At 44.5% G+C, this 17,902-nt stretch overlaps 1 protein-coding gene across 1 annotated transcript in view; it reads right to left on the bottom strand.

Annotated features, from left to right (window-relative positions):
* The window catches only part of SULF2 (sulfatase 2), a 191,160-nt gene that overhangs the window by 44,618 nt on the left and 128,640 nt on the right, over positions 1–17,902 (bottom strand). The window contains exons 6-7 of the mRNA XM_032767360.2: positions 13,936–14,086; positions 10,712–10,887 (exon numbers count right to left, since the gene is read on the bottom strand). Coding sequence (XP_032623251.1) covers positions 10,712–10,887; positions 13,936–14,086 — 327 coding nt within the window. The remainder of the gene's footprint in view (positions 1–10,711; positions 10,888–13,935; positions 14,087–17,902) is intronic.

Genomic DNA, 17,902 nt, shown 5'->3' with positions numbered 1-17,902 from the left:
TTATTACTTCGCTCACGCGACCAAAGTCTATCTACGCTTGTGGGGCATTGCTAGTGACATATGCTGCTAGTTGATTATCACACTGGGCTGACTGCATGCCTATAACTTCTTGTAGTGAGATGCCATGCGCTTTGACTGAAGGCCATACACAGGCAGCTCTGGATCCAGTAGTTCGGATTGCTGTTTCACACTAACAACGTTTAGAAGTAGAGTGCAGAATAGGTGGTAGTTATAGGTGTTCATCTTGGGCCGTTAAATTAGGCACGTGGCGTACGTTACTTTGACTCGTCTCAGAGCTCAGCCAGAAGCACCAACCTCCAGCGCTGTTATTGCTTGATTGTCTTTGCTGGTGGTGACTCCACAGTAGAGAGTAGGAGGAGACCCTATGTTATGGTCGGTGTAGGGGACAAGGCTTGAAGGAGCCAATACCTGTGGCCCTAGCTCTGATACGTGCAGTCAGATCACACCAGGGAGCGATTAGTTCATAGAGGCCACATTCACGAAGCTGTGTGCCATCAGAGAAGGACGCTTGAGAGAACGAGTTTAATCAGGCCTAGGGCTCAGGGTGACTGGAGTTTGTTTTTTGTTTCCCACGCTCTTGATGGAATGCCGGTCCCCTGAAGCCCTTGATTGTTACTCATTCCCGTAAGCACCCGCACCCTCCTCCCGCGATTACCAGCTTGTTTAAGGAAATAAACTGTTCACTATCTGTTTAAACACATACATGTATTCTCTTTATTACATGTAAGAAATCATTTATTAAAAAGAGGGAGAAGAACTGACAAGGTATCTCCGGGTGATTAGGTTTGGGAGGGAGGATAGGGAGGGAAGCTGAAATCATGTGTGTGATTTCGGTGGACAACAGGGCTGGAGTGCAACTAAAAAACATATAGTCAAAGTAATGACAGCCTCTATGTGGTGGGTCTGTCCACCTGGGTAGAGTGGAGTGCGAGTTGGAAGGTGCAGCGATAGCTCTTTTCCCCACTCACTCGCGTCTCTTAACCTATTGGGTAGGGTAGGTATATGGAATCCATGGTGTTCGGGTGGTTACAGACAGGGCAGGTTCTGTTCAGGGCAGCACCGCTACATGGTGACCTACCTTTGCTGATAGACTGGTTTCCTGAACGTCTCCACCAGACGTAGAAAGGAAGGTCCCGCTCGCGTAGGGCATCGGAACAAGCAGCCCAGCGGGAAAGTTGCCGATCTTCCTCGAGCGTAGCGACACCTTGTGTGGATAGCTCTGAGATACTCTTCCCTTGCTATACCTCTCTGATCTTCCAGCCCTGCGGAAACCTTTTTACTCCTTCATTTCTCGAGCCAAGTCTTCTCCCCTCCTCGCCTCCGCTCCCCTCCCCCCACCCCACCAGCCCCATCCTCTCCCACCCTCTCTTGTCACCCTCCCCTCCACCCTCCCTCCCCACCCCGCTCGCCACCCGCCAGCACCCCCACCCCCCTACCCCCACACTCAACCCGCCGCTCTCCTCGCCCCAGCCCCCACCACGCACCCGCCCCACCTCCCCCCCTCCCCACCTCCACCTCCCGCAGAACCCCACCACACGCCCTCATCCTCAACCACTCCCTCCTCCTTCCACCCCCACCCTCCTACCCCCACCCACCGACCCCCACCGCCCCCTCTCCCACCCACCCGCCCCTCCGCCCCCACCTCCGCCCCCCACCACCCCCCCCCCGACCCCGCCCACGCTCTCCTTCCCACCCCGCTCCACCCCACCCACACCCTCCCCCAACCCGTACCTCCCACCCCCCCCGTACGCCTACCCCCCCCCCCCCACTCCCCCTCTCCCACCCCACCACTCCACCCTCCCTCGCCCGTCGCCCCTCCTCCACGCCCTCCCCGCTCCTGCGCCTCCCCTCTGCTCCCACCTCCACCGCTCCCTCCTCCCACCGCTCCCCGCCTCATACCCCCTCACCCTCCCCCCGCGAGGACCCCTCCCACCTCCACCCGTCCCGCCCTACCCACCCCCCCCCAGCTCCGCACCACCGCGCCCGCCACCACCCATCCGACAGACTTCCTTCACTCCACCCCTCCCCCCCCCCCGTCCCCCCCCCCCCCCCCCTCCCCCCCGCCCCCCCCCCCCCCCCCCCCCCCCCCCCCCTCCCCCTTCGCCCCCCTCCCCCCGCCCCCCCCCCCCCCCCCCCCCCTCTCTCCCCTCCCCCCTCCTCCTCCCCCCCTCTCCCCTTCCCCCCTCCCCTCCTCCTCTCCCCCCTCCCTCCCCCCCTCCCCTCCCCCCCCCCCCTCCCTCCCCTCCCTCCCCCCTCTCTCCCCCTCCTTCCCCTCCCCCCCCTCCCCTCCCTCCCCGCCCCCCCCTCCCCCTCCCTCCCCCCCCCTCCCCCCGCGGCCCCCCCCCCCCCCCCTCCCCCCCACCACCCCCCCCCCCCCCCTCCCCCCCCCTCCCCCCCCCCCCCCCGCCCCTCCCCCCCCCCCCCCTCCCTTCCCCTCCCCCCCCCCTCCCTCCCCCCCCCCCCCGCCCCCCTCCCCTCCCCCCTCCCCCCCCCCCCCTCTCCCCCCTCCTCCCCACCCCCCCGCCCTCGCCCCCCCCCCCCCCTTCCCTCCCCCTCCCCCCTCCCCCTCCGCCCCCCCTCCCCCCTCCCACTCTCCCCCTTCCTCCCCCCCCTTCCTGTCCTCACGCACGTGGCATCTTTCCTGTAATTTTGATACCACATCTTCCACTCATTCAGATGAGCTCTTTCTTGTGGGTTACTTCCATGATTTTCCGAACATTTTGTCTCGCGTCTTTTTTTTTCCTCTGCCTATCTGAGAGTAGCCTTCGGGATGAGTAGGGCAGGCTTGAAAAATTGTGCGAGCTGCATGAGGGAAGTAAAAAAGGTGTGAGAGAAGTATTTAATCAGCATACATTTTACAGAACAATGGTTATATACTCTTTCACAGTGAACAAACCACTATTCACCTTACATAGCACATAGTGATTTCACTACAAGGTCGTCGCATTGATCTTAATATTGAGTCGCCTGCGGCTCTGGTTAAGATTCTCACAGACGCAGGTCAGCGGCAGCAGAATTCAGCTTGCATTGCAGCCATGGTAAGCCTGTCTTTTCGGCTTCTGCAGCCTTCATATCTACACAGTGCCCTCCATTTTCCCACATACCAGCAGAATGTCCGTTTTCAGTGCTGCTTCTTTGTTAAACATGCAGCAGCAGGACAACCACCCCCCCCACAATCCATCTCTGGTATGATCGCTTTAACCCCTTTCCCCAACACGTGGCTGGTAATAGTAGGCAAGATCCCTTGCTAGCAAATGCGAAAAAGCTCAGCGCCATTACCCCCTCTCCCTCCCCCCGCCTTGGCTACCTGCAAGGAGATTCTTTTAGCAACAGGCAAACAGCCCAGTAGGAATGGCCATACTCTGTCCCCTTAATTAAATTCCTGAATTTCAACCGGTTACCATGAATGATATCACTCTCCTGAGGATAACACAGCAAGATAAAGAACGGATGTTGCCTGAATGCCAGCAATACCGGGACTATACACCAGCTAGGCTTTGTCATGCAATGATACAGATTACTTGCTATATGATCAATGGCGTGGTCAAAGTTGTCCTACCATTTGGTGGCGGAAAAAGGCTGCCTTGCCAGAAACCTTCTGACAAGGCTTTTGGATAGCTCCAGAGAGGCTTCACAGAGTTGCTCCTGGAGGATTTCCGCTCCATCCCGACATGCTAACAAACTTTTCCAATAACTGTAGTTGTCGCGAATGCATCCAAGTCCTCAAGGCAAATCAATCATTAAAAAACACTGGTTTTAAACCATGTTTTATATTTACAAAGGTTACAGCTCACAGAGGTGCTTCCATGGCTCATATGTCTGGCGTACTGGCTTGGAGGGTAATTTCCGTCTGGGTGAGAAAAGCTCCTGGCTGTTGGAGAGAATGGAGTGCGTGGTTCTGCTCTGTGGCAAGCCGTCTCTCTTCCTCCTCCTCATCTTCCCGTCCGCAGAGATCTTCGAGCCATGGCTGAGATTACCACCCCACGTCGGAATACACGGACAGGGTGGGGTAGTGGTGGCGGACCCTCCCAGAATTGCATGCATCTACACGTAGAGCGGCATGTTTTCGGCCCTGCCCCGGACCTTCCGTTGCTTTCTTGGTTTCTGGTAGGCTTGTCTGAGCTCCTTACTTCACTCTGCACTGCACTTTCTCCATTCATAGCCTGGAAATTTTTTTCAAATGTTTTCTCTTTTCGTCTTTTGGAACGGAGTTCTGTTTAGCAGAACTCTCTCCTCATATAGCGATCAGATTCAGTACCTCCCATCGCGGTCCATGTTCTGGAGCTTTTTTGATTTCCAGGAGACTGCATTGTTACCTGTGCTGATGAGCTCTGCGTGGTCACCTGTGCGGTGAGGACTCTCACGCTGGCCCCAAACAGGAAATGAAATTCAAAAGTTCATGGGGCTTTTCCTGTCTATCTGGCTAGTGCATCCGAGTTCAGATTGCCATCCAGAGCGGTCACAGTGCTGCACTGTGGGATACCAGCCGGAGGCCAATACCGTCGATTTGCAGCCACACTAACCCTAATCCGATAGGGTAATACCGATTTCAGTGCTACTCCTCTCGTCGGGGAGGAGTACAGAAACCAGTTTAAAGAGCCCTTTATATCGATATAAAGGGCCTCGTTGTGCGGACAGGTGCAGCGTTAAATCGGTTTAACTCTGCTAAAATCGGTATAAACGCGTAGTGTAGACCAGGCCAGAGAGAGACAAAAGATAGATAAGATGGAGGCAAAAGGAAAATACAGCAGCATAGCTCCAACTGTGAACGTTCAAATGTAATAACAGAGCCATCCCCTAGACCAGCCTCTCCATTCCACAAAGTACTGACATAGCCAGGCATCCAGTGTCACTAGGCAGTTAAACAATTTAGTAACATACCCCGTCATCTCACTCCAAAAGCAGATTGAAAAGAGTTACAAAGGAATCTCACTAAACTGGGAGACGGGGCAACAAACTGGCAGATGAAATTCAGTGTTGATAAATGCAAAGTAAAGCATATTGTGTTACCCTGGATTTGAGGGGCGCATGGACCCCAGAATGTGATTAAGCCAATTGCAACCATATTATGTGCATTCAGCCACCATGAATTAATAGAATAGAACACCACATCGTTAAGGGTTAATTTGAAAGCACGGTTTCTGGAGGCAAGGTCAAAACTAGCTGCAGTTTCTGCTAAACAGAATGGGAGGAGGGAAGAAAAAAGTCAAAAATTGAGACTGAAAGAGGATAAGTGGATAAGAACCTTGAATTTGGGCATCTTTGATATAGACATTTATTATGACTAAGACTGTTAGGAATGTTTGTTGATAAAGAGTTTATTGAAAGGTAGGAAAAGTGATTACCCAGTCGGGGTCACTATGATTTTTGTGTTTTGTAATAGTTAGTTATAAAAAGGACTAGAACTAGATAATATAGTGTGCTTTGGAGAAGTCCTCTGAAGCTATCCTAAGAGAGACGTTTTTCTGACACCTTTTCTCCCCGGTGGGTAAGCAACTGGCCACTGTGGACCTGCTGTCAATTACTCAATACCGTCCGAGAATTTAGATATATATATAGGATGTTCTAAACCTATTGCATGCATCTGTGTGTGCTTAAATCTAATAAACTGTAGTTTTAGATAAGAGCACGCTTATTTGTATTAATCTTTCATCAACTGTGTTCCTATTAATTCATTCCTGACATCCCCTGGAGTGAAACAGTTAAGTTGCCACTGCTGTGGGTTCTGAAAACCCTAGGTAACTACTGGAAAACAATACCAACTGTACATACAAAATGATGGGGGTCTAAATTAGCTGTTACCACTCAAGAAAGAGATCTTTGAATCATTGTGGCTAGTTCTCTGAAAACATCTGCCCAATGTGTAGTGGCAGTCCAAAAACCTATCATCATGTTAGGAACCATTAGAAAAGGGATAGATAATAAGACAAAAAATATCATAATGCCACTATATAAATCCATGGCACGCCTATACCTTGAATACTGCGTTTAGTTCTGATCGTCCCATCTCAAAAAATATATTTTAGAATTGGAAAAGGTACAGACAAGGGTAACAAAAATGATTAAGGGGATGGAACAACTTCCATAAGAGGAGAGATTAAAAAGACTGACTGGTCAGCTTGGAAAAGAGACAATTAAGTGGGGATATGATAGAGGTCTAAAAATCATGAATGATGTGGAGAATGTTAATAAGGAGGTGTTATTTACCTCTTCACATAAGACAAGAAGCAGAGGTCACTCAGTGAAATTAATAGGCAGCAGGTTTAAAACAAACAAATGGAAGTACTAGTTTACAAACCGCACAGTCTACCTGTGCAACTCATTGACAAAGTATGTTGCAAAGGTCAAAACTATAACCAGGTTAAAAAAAGAATTAGATAAGTTCATGGAGGACAGGTCCATCAACGACTATTAGCTAACATGATCAGGGACACAACCCCATGCTCTGAGTGTCCTAAGCCTCACCCTCCAGAAGCTGGGAGTGGCCAACAGGGGATGCAGCACTCGATAATTGTGCTGTTCTGATCATTTCCTCTGAAGCAGCTGGCACTGACCAGTGTACTGGGCTAGTGCCAATATAGCCGTTCTTATGTTCTTACTTCTAACCTGGTACTGTACGAATCACTAGAGTGGTTCTCACTAACTGAATGGTGCCTCAGAAAACAAAAGTTTATTTTAAATACAATTAAAACTCACTTGTTACAATTAGAATATCAGGAAAGTATGTATTGTTTGCTGCTTTCCCATCCTCTCTTATTCTTATATACACTTGGCATCACTTTAAAAAAAAAAACAAATGGAGACACTACAAAAGAGTGGGAAAAAGCAAAAATGTTTTTATGTAGAAATTTTATTTTTGTGGCTTTGAGGACCAGGAATTACTTTCCCCGTGCTTTGCAGATAAAGTACAATAAGGATAGTGCCATCAAGGCAGCTACAAGGCTTTGTGTAGATTTCTAGCTTAAAATAAAGGACAGCAGAACCTTGCTAATTCACACGAGTGAATGGGAGACCACTTGAGAATTACTGAATTTTGCCTTAGCAAGAGAAAAGACAATGACAAGAGTAAGGATGTTACATTTGTTCATTTTCTTGATACGTGCCATTTTATATTAATTACTAGTAAATCCTGTGTCACATACCTGGTGATAGTAATGAAGGCTTAGTAATGACACCTCACTACAGTGACTGCTATTAAATCTTGGCTGATAAGGGAGGGAAGAGAATGCAAATATTTTGTAAGAAAAATGATGTGTGTTCATTAGCAAAGTGTAGATTAAAAAAGTTCTACTATATAGGGAAATACAGGCTCAAAGACAGCATCAATTTACTATCTAATACATCCTCTCTCCAGGGGACTTCATCTTTTAGTGGGATGAACTCTGCTCTATTAGGACTTTTCAGTGTCTGACTCCTGTGTTCCTAATAAAAATATTTTCTATCATCAAAAGGTATTCAAACAGAAAACCCAATGGGAAGGTTCTGTGAGGCGTCATTCACTTAAATGCATCTATATCACCAGACTAAAAGGAAGTTCAAAAGGAAATAGCAATATTAAGACTGAGGCAACCCCCCTTCCCACCTAATTATCAGAGCCAAAGGGAGCTTCAAGACATACTAACCCTACTACTTAGATAACCTATTTGGAGCCCACTATAACAGCATAGAGGGTCCTCCCCTGGAATGGAAAGGATAGGGCTTAGTAGTAGAGAGGCAATGGTGCCAGCTAACATTCCAATACACGTAAGCAGGAGTGTGCTGAGGCCTGTCCTGTTTAATGTGGAAAAAGGCTGCACAATCTTAACACAGCCACCTCTCCAGTCAATGCTCCAAGTGATTCAGGGCTTGGCTTCCTCTATCTATCTTATAGTTTTTATACCCTGTCCTCCATCACTGGACTATCTAAGCACCTTACACCTAAAATCAATAGCAAAGTCCCCAGTGCACTTCGAAGTCTCTGGATCTTCATCTCTCATTTCATACCCACTCTTCTTCCTGTGCCTTATGTTCTTCCCACGCCTCTCTTCCCTAACTGCTCCTTTGGTCTCCTCCCTGCACTCATGGCTTCACACTTCCTCCTTCATACCACCTCAAAATCTTGGAAGAGCTTTCTATTTCCCCATGCATCCTCCTCTCCTTCTGTACAGCAGGGGCACAAGCGGGAGCGGAGGAAGGGAGCCCAGAACCCCACTTTAGCCCCTGACCAGGGCTGGAAATTTGACCCAAATGTGACGATACTGCAATGTCATGAACCTGCTTGGGCCCTCCTCCTTTGCAGTCCTTCCAGTGTCCATGGGCACTGGGCACCCCAGCCCCTAGAGAGAAGTGGAGCAGGGGGCACCTGCATGTCCAATGCCCAGAAGGACTGGGGGGAAGGGGGAGAAGAGAGAGAGATTGGATCTGGGCTTTTGGTGATTCCTGAGGATGCAGAAGGAGAATGGGGTCTGGGGCTCCCAGAACAGCCTGGCAGGCCTCTGGTGGAGATGATGCTTGTAGAGCCTGAACAGCTCCTTGGATAAGTGCTCTGTACAGGGAGGAGAGCTCAGAGCCGGGTGCAGGCCAGTAGTGGCGGTGGGAGAAGAGCATGTGGCTGACTGTGGGGACAACCTGTGAGAGCTCAAGACTGGGAGTAAAAGGGGGAACACTAGAGACCGGGCGTGGGGGCAGTGGGGAAAGGGTGTGATGGGGGTAGAGTGACCAGACAGCAAATGTGAAAAATTGGGACAGGGGGTGGAGGGTAATAGAACCCTATATAAAAGAGATCAAAAAATCTGGACTGTCCCTATAAAATCAGGACATCTGGTCACCCGAGGTGGGGACAGAGCGGGGTGGGGGGAGGAGAAAGAGCTCTGGGCCCCTTCCTTACGAAAATTCTGGTCATGCCCCTGCTCCACAGACATATCACTCCACCAGATCTCTTCTTAAAATCCATGTCTTTCATAGAGTTGTCTGCTCAGCACTTCTGAAAATTAGGCCATCGTGTTGCCATTGAAGTATTATCTTTCAAATAATCTCTAAAATTATATTATGAGCTCTTTTGGACAGGGAACATGCACAACTACTGTATAAATAAGTAATAACTCCATGTCAAGGGATTTTGGCATGACACCTACAGTATTAAAACTTTCTTGCCTTTTTTTGATACTATGAATTTAATCATCACACTAAATAAAACCTTTAAGATATTTGTAAAGAGATTTGCTACTCTATTACATTCTTAATATTTGTTGCTTACAGCTTTTCCTCTGTAGTATAAGAGAAAAAGAACTTGTGGGAGGAAGATTTTATATATGTTAATTATGCTAAAACATGCACATTAATATAAATAAAAGGCAGCAAATTATGGCACTCTGTCCAAAATTATTACTTAAGTGAAAACATTTGCTATTAAAATAATTGCTTAGAAAGTATATTTACATAATTTCTTAGCTGATCAAAGCTACCTTTTTAATTAACAGTCATATTCTGCATTCTTGTATGTCACTAACAAACAGCTTAACTGTGTAATCCCAAACGATAAACAAAGGAAAACTTTCTGTAGCTGTCATATATGGAAATACTATGTTCATTTTTCTTTACAAGTTGAAATAGGAAAGCATAGTGACTCTATTCTATCATTTAATTAATCTCTGATAAACATCTACAGTGGCAGTGAACATAAAAAGAAAGGTTACTTGGCAAATATCATGGCCTAGAGTCTGACTGAAATGAACAGAAGAAATGACTAGGCATTTCCATGCAATATCACACCAATCTTGCACTGGATGCAAGCCACAGGGCTACACAGTGACTTGGACCACTCACCTGGGCAAGGGACCCGGGTTCGTAAAAACCCAGTTAATCCTAGAATGGGCTACGGTCCTTGAATCATGCAGGAGGTAACCAAGGAGGGCAGGGAATGGGCAGAACCTTGGTTCCATCTCTCCACTCACTCTGCAGCTGAGTGAGTGCAGAGGATGTCAATTCATGGCTGGTACAGATAACAGCAAATTACTAAACCCATAGGGCAAGAAGGAAGCAGGAGAGGAACTGTGATGCAGATATTTCATTAAGGCCAGGTCTACACTAGGAGCGCTTTGCCAGTATAATATACCAGCAAAGTACTAGTGTGGACGCAGTTTTGAGAAGCAACACTGCTTTTCTGGTATAGCTGATTCCAGCTTTCTCTGCCCCACTTCTGCCACGCACCCCCAGCCAAAATAAGCTATACTGGTAAAAGTGTACAGTTTTGCTGGTGTAGTGCATCGACACTCAGGGCTTTTGTTGACACAACTGCGTCTGTCAGGATCACACCTCTGACTGACATAGCTATGCCTGCTGAAGTGGAGACCGAGCCTTTGAGTCACAATGCCTCCTGGGGCAGTGCAGTTTCTGACCTACCCATTGCTCAGGGATGTGTCTAATGTCACAATCTCTTATGTCCATGCAAAGCCTGCACTGGTGTACTCAAAAGACGTTAACTACACACTCCCCTAACTATCAAGCCCAATGAGCTGATAAAACAAAGGTTCTATCTTTCTCTGTCTCAGACTCAGCACATTTTTTAATCTGATTGCAGAGTTGTACTTCATTGCATGTGCTTTTAAGCCTTTGGTACATGGCCACTGACCTCACACTCCTTTGCATATCAATCACTATTATCAGACCAATAAACCAAAAACAATTCAGGAGCTGAAAAACAAGGACTTACAGGGATCCAGCCTCCACATTCGGACCTCGCACATAAAAGGGAACTCGGATATCAAACTCGTAAGGCATGGACTTCCCTTTCACCAGTCCAAACTGCCCAATATGATAGCCATGGTCTGCTGTATATATTATATAGGTATTGTCCAGTTCACCTGTTTCAACCAGCGTATTATAAATCTGAAAAAAAAAAAAAAGAATATTTTTCACTAAATAACACAGTATAAGTAATATTTGAAATAATTCTGTGCATAAAAGTGTACACATATATACTGGGTAACAGAGTTGCATGTTCTTAACTAGGACATCCGAATAGACATCCACGCACCCTCACTAAACAACTATCCTGATTAAAAGAGGAGGCCATTTTCTTTGAAAGAACAATCTATAAATACTTAAAATGCAATAGAATAATACTTCACTGAATGAAAATAGTGACTATGCATTTCAGGACAGACTTTCAAAATGCTAGCTTCCATTTAGGAATCTAATTTGAGTTGACAGATTTTCAAAAGTACTTTGCACCTGGCATTTTCCATTGGAAATTTCCAACTCTGGCCACTTACTTAGGTGCCTAAATAGGAGCTGTTGTATACTGAGTTCTTTTGAAATTCTAGCCCTATATCTTTTTTAAATTTTTATTTGGCAAACTCTCAATAAAATGACACCATTTAGAATTTCACACTTATTTAATACTTGGTTAAATGCCACTCAAACATCTGGGCACCATGCAAATGAGTCCCATTCACACATAATGTTCACAAACTCTCCCAACTAAACAGCAGATACTGCCATTCACTCTTGCTATCTGGTGAGTTAAGCGTTTCAACCTTAACTCTGAATCCTACTCTTTTAGAGGGCTTAAATGGGCTCTTCAGGTGAATACTGAAGGGCATCAATGCACAACACTAATGACCAGCCATCACATGATGTTTCATCCTCAAGGTTTAGTCAGTTTCTGTCATCTCATGTCATTTAGCAACATGGTACTACAGCAGATATTCTTTAGGGTAATATCATTCCCTGTCCCACATGTGAGATCTATGATTAGAAAATATGGGCCTGATTCTGCTCTCACACTTGTATGTATCAGGAAAAACTGCACTGGAGTCAAGGAAGTTTCATCAGTGTGAACCCAGAGTAAATGAAGTCAGATCAGTATAGTAAATATGGACAGAATGTTAAAGATAAAATGTGACTCCCTTTTTGAGATGTAGCCTGAATCAATGTGTCTGATGTTCCATGAGGTATAGACTCATGTAAAGACAAATTTATATAAACGTTTTGACTGCAATCTTTGTTTAAATAAGCCACAGTGACCTCTTAGAGCCACTGATATCTGCCATGCACTCAAAATATGAACAGACATTGAAATGATGTTAGGTACATACAATTTCATTTAAAAATTGTGGTTAAAACTACAAAAGATTAAGTTTCAGTCTGGAGTGAGATGCACACCAAACAAAATCATCAGGAGTGAAACCACCTTGCTAACTAGCACCTTGCTAACACTGGTGCTATGGACTCTGTGACATGTCTTCTCTAAAACTCGTGTCTGACCCACCACAGCATATTTATTAGCTCCAAGGACAGAACATATTTTCCTGGGTTATTATGCCCAATTAATTATTAGAAATTATAATAAATTACTAACAGATAAATCTCATTCTTGCCTTTTGGACTTCTTTATTGTTATCTTTTGTGGATAAGATTTCCAGGAGACATGAAGCTGTAAACTGTAATACCTTCAAGATTAGCCTTTCTGCACTTTGAAACAAACCCATCCTTTTTCCACAGTACCTACCAGCTGATCCATAGGTTCCTTTTCAAGGCCCACTGACACACAGCTTGCACTGTGAGATTTCTGGAATCTTATTGTTACATTATGCAGGCAATCTAGAAAGCCTGCATGTGTTTTTTAAAATATATGTAATCAATGTGCCACAAAGGAACTTAACTGTGGCAATGCTGAGTGTTACCATGCCTAACTTTTAGGCACTTAGAAAAATCACTGGAATGCACAAAGCCTGGAGTTAAGTACCTAGGTTCACTGTACAATGAATGCGGAGAAATGGGCACCTCAGAATGGGATTCACAAAAGCCAGCACGCTAGGCAGCTCCCCACATAAGCTAGTTAAGGGAAGATGATGGGGGTGGGGGCAAAGGGGGAATGCCTAAGCCTCACCCCTCTCAGAGAGTTCAGTACTTAAATGGGGGGTGGTGGGGAGAGGAGGAAGACAAGCTCCCCCATAACTTTCAGCCCAGTGGTTAGGGTACTCACCTGGGATCCAGCTCAAAGCCTCCCTCTGCCTGAGAGGAAGAAGTGATTTAAAACAAGGCTCCGTCACCTCTCATGTGAGTGCCCTAACCACTGAGTTGTGGGATATTCTGATGTGGGTCTCCCTCAGTCTTGCACGTAAAAACTGTTCCACTTTGGACAAACAATTTAAAAAGTAATTGAAGGAGGGGGGCTGGATCTTGGCTGTACCTCACCTCCCAAGTGAGTGCTCTAACCATAAGGATGCAGAGTCAGTCTCAGGCTTCCCTACTCTCTCTGTGGCCCAGTGACTCATTCATGATTTATTCACAATGGAACAATTCAACATGAGCGACTGAAGGAGCCTCCCATCTGAGGTTTGGTACCAGCTGAGTGGGGGCTTTCTGAATACCAGTGGGGCCTGTTTCTGGATTTAGGCACCTAAAGTGGCAGTTGGGCACCTAAGTCCTTTTGAGATACTCCAGTTACTCTGGTTCCGCCCTGATGTAACCCCATTAATTTCACTGGAGTTTTTCAGACAAAGAGGCAGTAATGCAGGAGTGCACTATGCCCGCAGTTGAGATGATTAGTTTCCAACTAGTATATGGTGAAACTTGAAGCTTTTTAATGTAAATCAAATTTTTAAAAAATTCATGCTTTACAATTTTTTTTTCATGTTTCATTTTTTTCTTTCTTTAACTGGACAGCAGTAGCTTTCTGGAAACATTCTGCTAGCTTTTGGCCTGTACATTATGCTCGTTTTTTACTCGGAACAATGTCACGAAACCAGAGAATCTGGGAGAGCTGTCAGTTTGGAGGTAGTGATAAACAGAAGCCATGTTTTGCTTGGCAGTGCTTAGCTTATATGCAGAGTAGGAATATACTATTTAAAAAAAAATGCACAAACATTTTGGAGTTTAACTCAAGAAACAAGTACCTGTTGGGCTTGAAAAAATGACCACTAGTCTTACCATCTCCATGGAGTCATCCACAGACATGAGTGTCTGTAAGCGCTTTCTCTGTAGCATGTTGGTGAACTCCATGTGAATAGGTTTCATGGGACCAGTATACCTCATTATCCAGTGCTTGTCTGGGTTGGGAGCATAGTTGTAACTGGGAGTACTAAGGAGCAATAAGAGAAACAGAGACCACCACATTATGATGAAAAAATAATAAACTAGTGAGTGCCGATAAACTTTATTTGACCAACACTGCAAAACTAACTTTCTGCGGTATGTCAGAAAAACATTACATTTATATTATTCGTTTATGTTTTATATGAAAGGTGGGAGCATGGAAAGAACTCTGTGGGAAGTAAAACCTATTAAAAAGAGTAAAATATACATTGTTTTTAATAGTATTCTCCAGACTAATAGGGATACATTTCAGTGCCAGCAGATTAGCCTTAGAAGTCTATCACCACTATTGGGAAACATTATTTGAAACAAGAACATACGCACTTGAGTTTCCACTGATATAACTGCTCCACTTTCATTCTGCCCATACTAACACAGGCTATTACAGCTTGATTGGCTCCTAATAATAACTGTCCAGCTTGCTGAAAAGATTCCACTACATTATTTAACAACTGTGTTGAATTCAGCATGCCTGGCCATGTTAATATTGCAGCACTCTCATACTCAGGGGAGCACAGGTACCCTACCTGGTGGTATTAAATTGCATGTGAGCTCATGGCAAGCAGAAGTGGATACAAAGATGCATTTTAAAGACCTGCCAAAAAAGGGTAGGGGGAATGGGACTTGGACTTAGCTTTAACTCTTCTGAGATCATTAGAAACCTTCATATTACACTCTGATGAGTGCACATTAAGGAAAGAGAATTTAGCACCCTGACAAAAAAGCCAAGAGCTAGATCTGATGACCTTGTGAGAGCATCAGTGCCCCTTTAATTCCTAATGATCCTGTAGTTCCATTAAAGTATCAGTGTTAACAATCGGCAGGCACATCATTGATGGTCCTTTATTTAATTTTGTTTGGGAGTTCTGGAGCTTGCTTTTTTGTTCACAACTACATTGCTCCATATCAGCTGGAGCTAAAGCCTGCAATGGGCTTGCTTTTCTTTGGTATAACATGGTAGGTACTCTTTACATATGCCTTTGTCATACTATGAACATGTTTGTCTGACATTTTCAAGAGAAGTTACTGTTTTATTTATCTATCTTATCACTATTTAAGACCTAGGGCCCTTTTAATTGTTTCTAAGCAATAGTTGGCACATTGGCTTGGGACAGACCATGCATGGGTTCACAAATACAGATTTTTTTTCATACAAATGAAAGATTTCTTCAGATTTCTTCTTCTGTTCAAAATATTAGATCAGTGCTAATGTTTAGCATGTCACAAGCTTCCTGTAAAACCCAAGATGGTGGCTTTGTGACAGCAAAGATCTGCAGATTTTGCTCAAGTTACTTTCTGCATCCCAATATTCAATCTCCAACTAATCATACTTACGTTTTGACAAAAGCCACTACTATTCTTGCGCACACAACATAGCAGCAGAGTAACTTAAATCATCAAGACATAATAGTAACATAAACTGAAAACTTTCCTCCAGCGTATCTTTGAATGTCATTGGTGCCAAATGCTCTTAAAAGTTTCATTCGTGTTTGAAATAAACATTAAAATAATAATTGGATTGCAACATGTTTTTGATGGAAAGTTTTATGTGGGAGCCTATTTGAAAAATGCGCTTAGACAGGGAAGTGAGGCTTCTCTGTTTGGGGAGGAGAGGCTGCCCTGTTTATTCTCTGTGCATTGCTAATAGTCCCTTGAATTTAAGAATGTTGTTGTGACTGAAATAATGACATTGCTCCTATGAATATGCTGACAGTTATGGAAACAGTTGCTATGTAATGCCTAGAATGGCGAACTCCTTTTCAGCTTGCTTTGTGATCTCCTGGCTGGTTAGAAATCTCCTGCTGTTTAATCCACCCGAAGCCCATGATTTTCTTTGATTACTACAAATGTAACCCTCTTACACTTAACAGATTTGTTTCTCTCATAGCTAAACACACAAGATATAACATCCCTGGAAGCTGGACAAAATAACCCCTTCACATTCCATTCAAAAGGAAAGGGTAGGGGGGGGAAGCTACCTTGATTGCTCTACAAATCCTGATTGTACTTGACCTTGGGAAACAGTCATGATAAAACATGTACTCTTTACAGAAATAACATCAGAGGCCAATATGAAATTGTCCAGCTGTTCCATCCTGTTTAACTATAAGTCTAGGAGAAGAAAAGGGAAACTATTAATGCAGTTCAGCGATTTGCTCTGGGAGAGGAGGGCGCGAAATTATGGGACAGATTTTCAGTTAAGATAGAACTATAACTGCACACTAAGAGCCAGATCCTCAGCTGTTCTTGTGCTTCAGCTGACATAGTTGCAGGAGGAAGCTGGGGGCATAGGTGTGCCATCTTTACGTTGATCCTGATCCTGAGACTGGACAAGGACCAAGTTCAATCCCCAGTGCAACTTAAAGCAGTTTCGAGGCTGGTCCAAGCTGCACCATAGTGCTCTAGCCATGTATCACTTGAGAGGTCAGAGGGAGGAAATGTGAAGCAAAATGACTAATTTGCATGTGCAGTTACCTGATTTGCATGTGCAGATGTGGGGACTGTGCACTCCAATTAGACAAGCAATTGTATGTTTAACTTTTATTTGGAAATCAAGCCATACATACTCAATATAATACACAGATATTCTATAAATATCTAAAGATTTAATAAATGTAAATCCATTAACAGCTAATTAGCTCTATTGAGATACTGTTGCATTTCTGAAAGCAACACTTTTCTTGGTGTTCTTTTTGATTAACAACAGCTTAAGTTTAATCTTATGCTATAGAAAGTGTTTAAAATAACTGAAGACAGTTTCTCTGCATAAATACACATAATGCAGGCTACTTAGTATGCATATCTAAAAGAAGAAAAAACTGCTTAATTTATTGAGATAATGTAATCTTTTACAAACTAATAAATTTCTTGCAAAGTACTATTGTCTATAAATTAATAGATTATACTGGTCTATAATTTTTGAGAAGTCGTCTGCTTCAGAGATAAAATGTGTCATTTATTATGTATTTTGATGTGCTGAATTCAAATATGACAATTAAAACAACTGATTGGCTACTGTTTCTAAGATATTTAAGTTTTTACATTTTATGTCTATGTATACTCTGTGTTAGATAGAGTTTTCTAATTTATAAATTGTAAACCTAGGTCTTTTCATGTGTTTATGGTTGCTTTACATGATACATATTTCACCTGTCTCTGTTATGTAAACACTTTAAATCAGCAAAAGAGTGTTATATATAATATAAAATTTATTATGAAACAAAAGGCCAAAAAACTATCATGTAACATAGTTTAGCCCTATTCAGTTGTCTACGTCGGGGTGGCTTCTTGTTCGGGTGCTCTTTGTATTCATTAAATGAGCCATCTCTTGTCACTGCCTCCAGCATAGTCTTCCAACATTGATGAGGCTCCATTTGCCCTGATAGGCATTTCCCATTGTTGCAGATGTCCTGGTGAAATCACTTGCCGTGCTCTCGCTCCACTGCTGCCGCATTCGTGGAAAAATCTAGATTGAGAGTGCAAAAAAATGTATCTTTAGTGACATATTGCAACCAGGCTTTGTATGCTGAGGGGTTTTCCGACCAACAACCTGTAGTGCCTGCTGTTGTTTCGAGAAAATGTAATTGGCCACTAACGGGAAGGCTTCCAGCCCTCTTTTCCTATGCCACGCAGTGCATGGTCAAATGCATCATCTCACAGACAGTTCAGCGATGCTGAGACCAACAAAACACCTTCCTTATCTAGCTTCACTTAAGCCTTGGAAATTTTCCAAGAGGTACTTGAAAGCTGTGTTTGTCAATGGCCTGACTCGTATACAAGTTTCTTCATCAAGACCCAGCTT

This window comes from Chelonoidis abingdonii, chromosome 14 (assembly GCF_003597395.2).
Source record: "Chelonoidis abingdonii isolate Lonesome George chromosome 14, CheloAbing_2.0, whole genome shotgun sequence".
In the NCBI taxonomy this organism is placed as follows: domain Eukaryota; kingdom Metazoa; phylum Chordata; order Testudines; family Testudinidae; genus Chelonoidis; species Chelonoidis abingdonii.
This window is presented reverse-complemented; position numbering and strand designations above follow the sequence as displayed.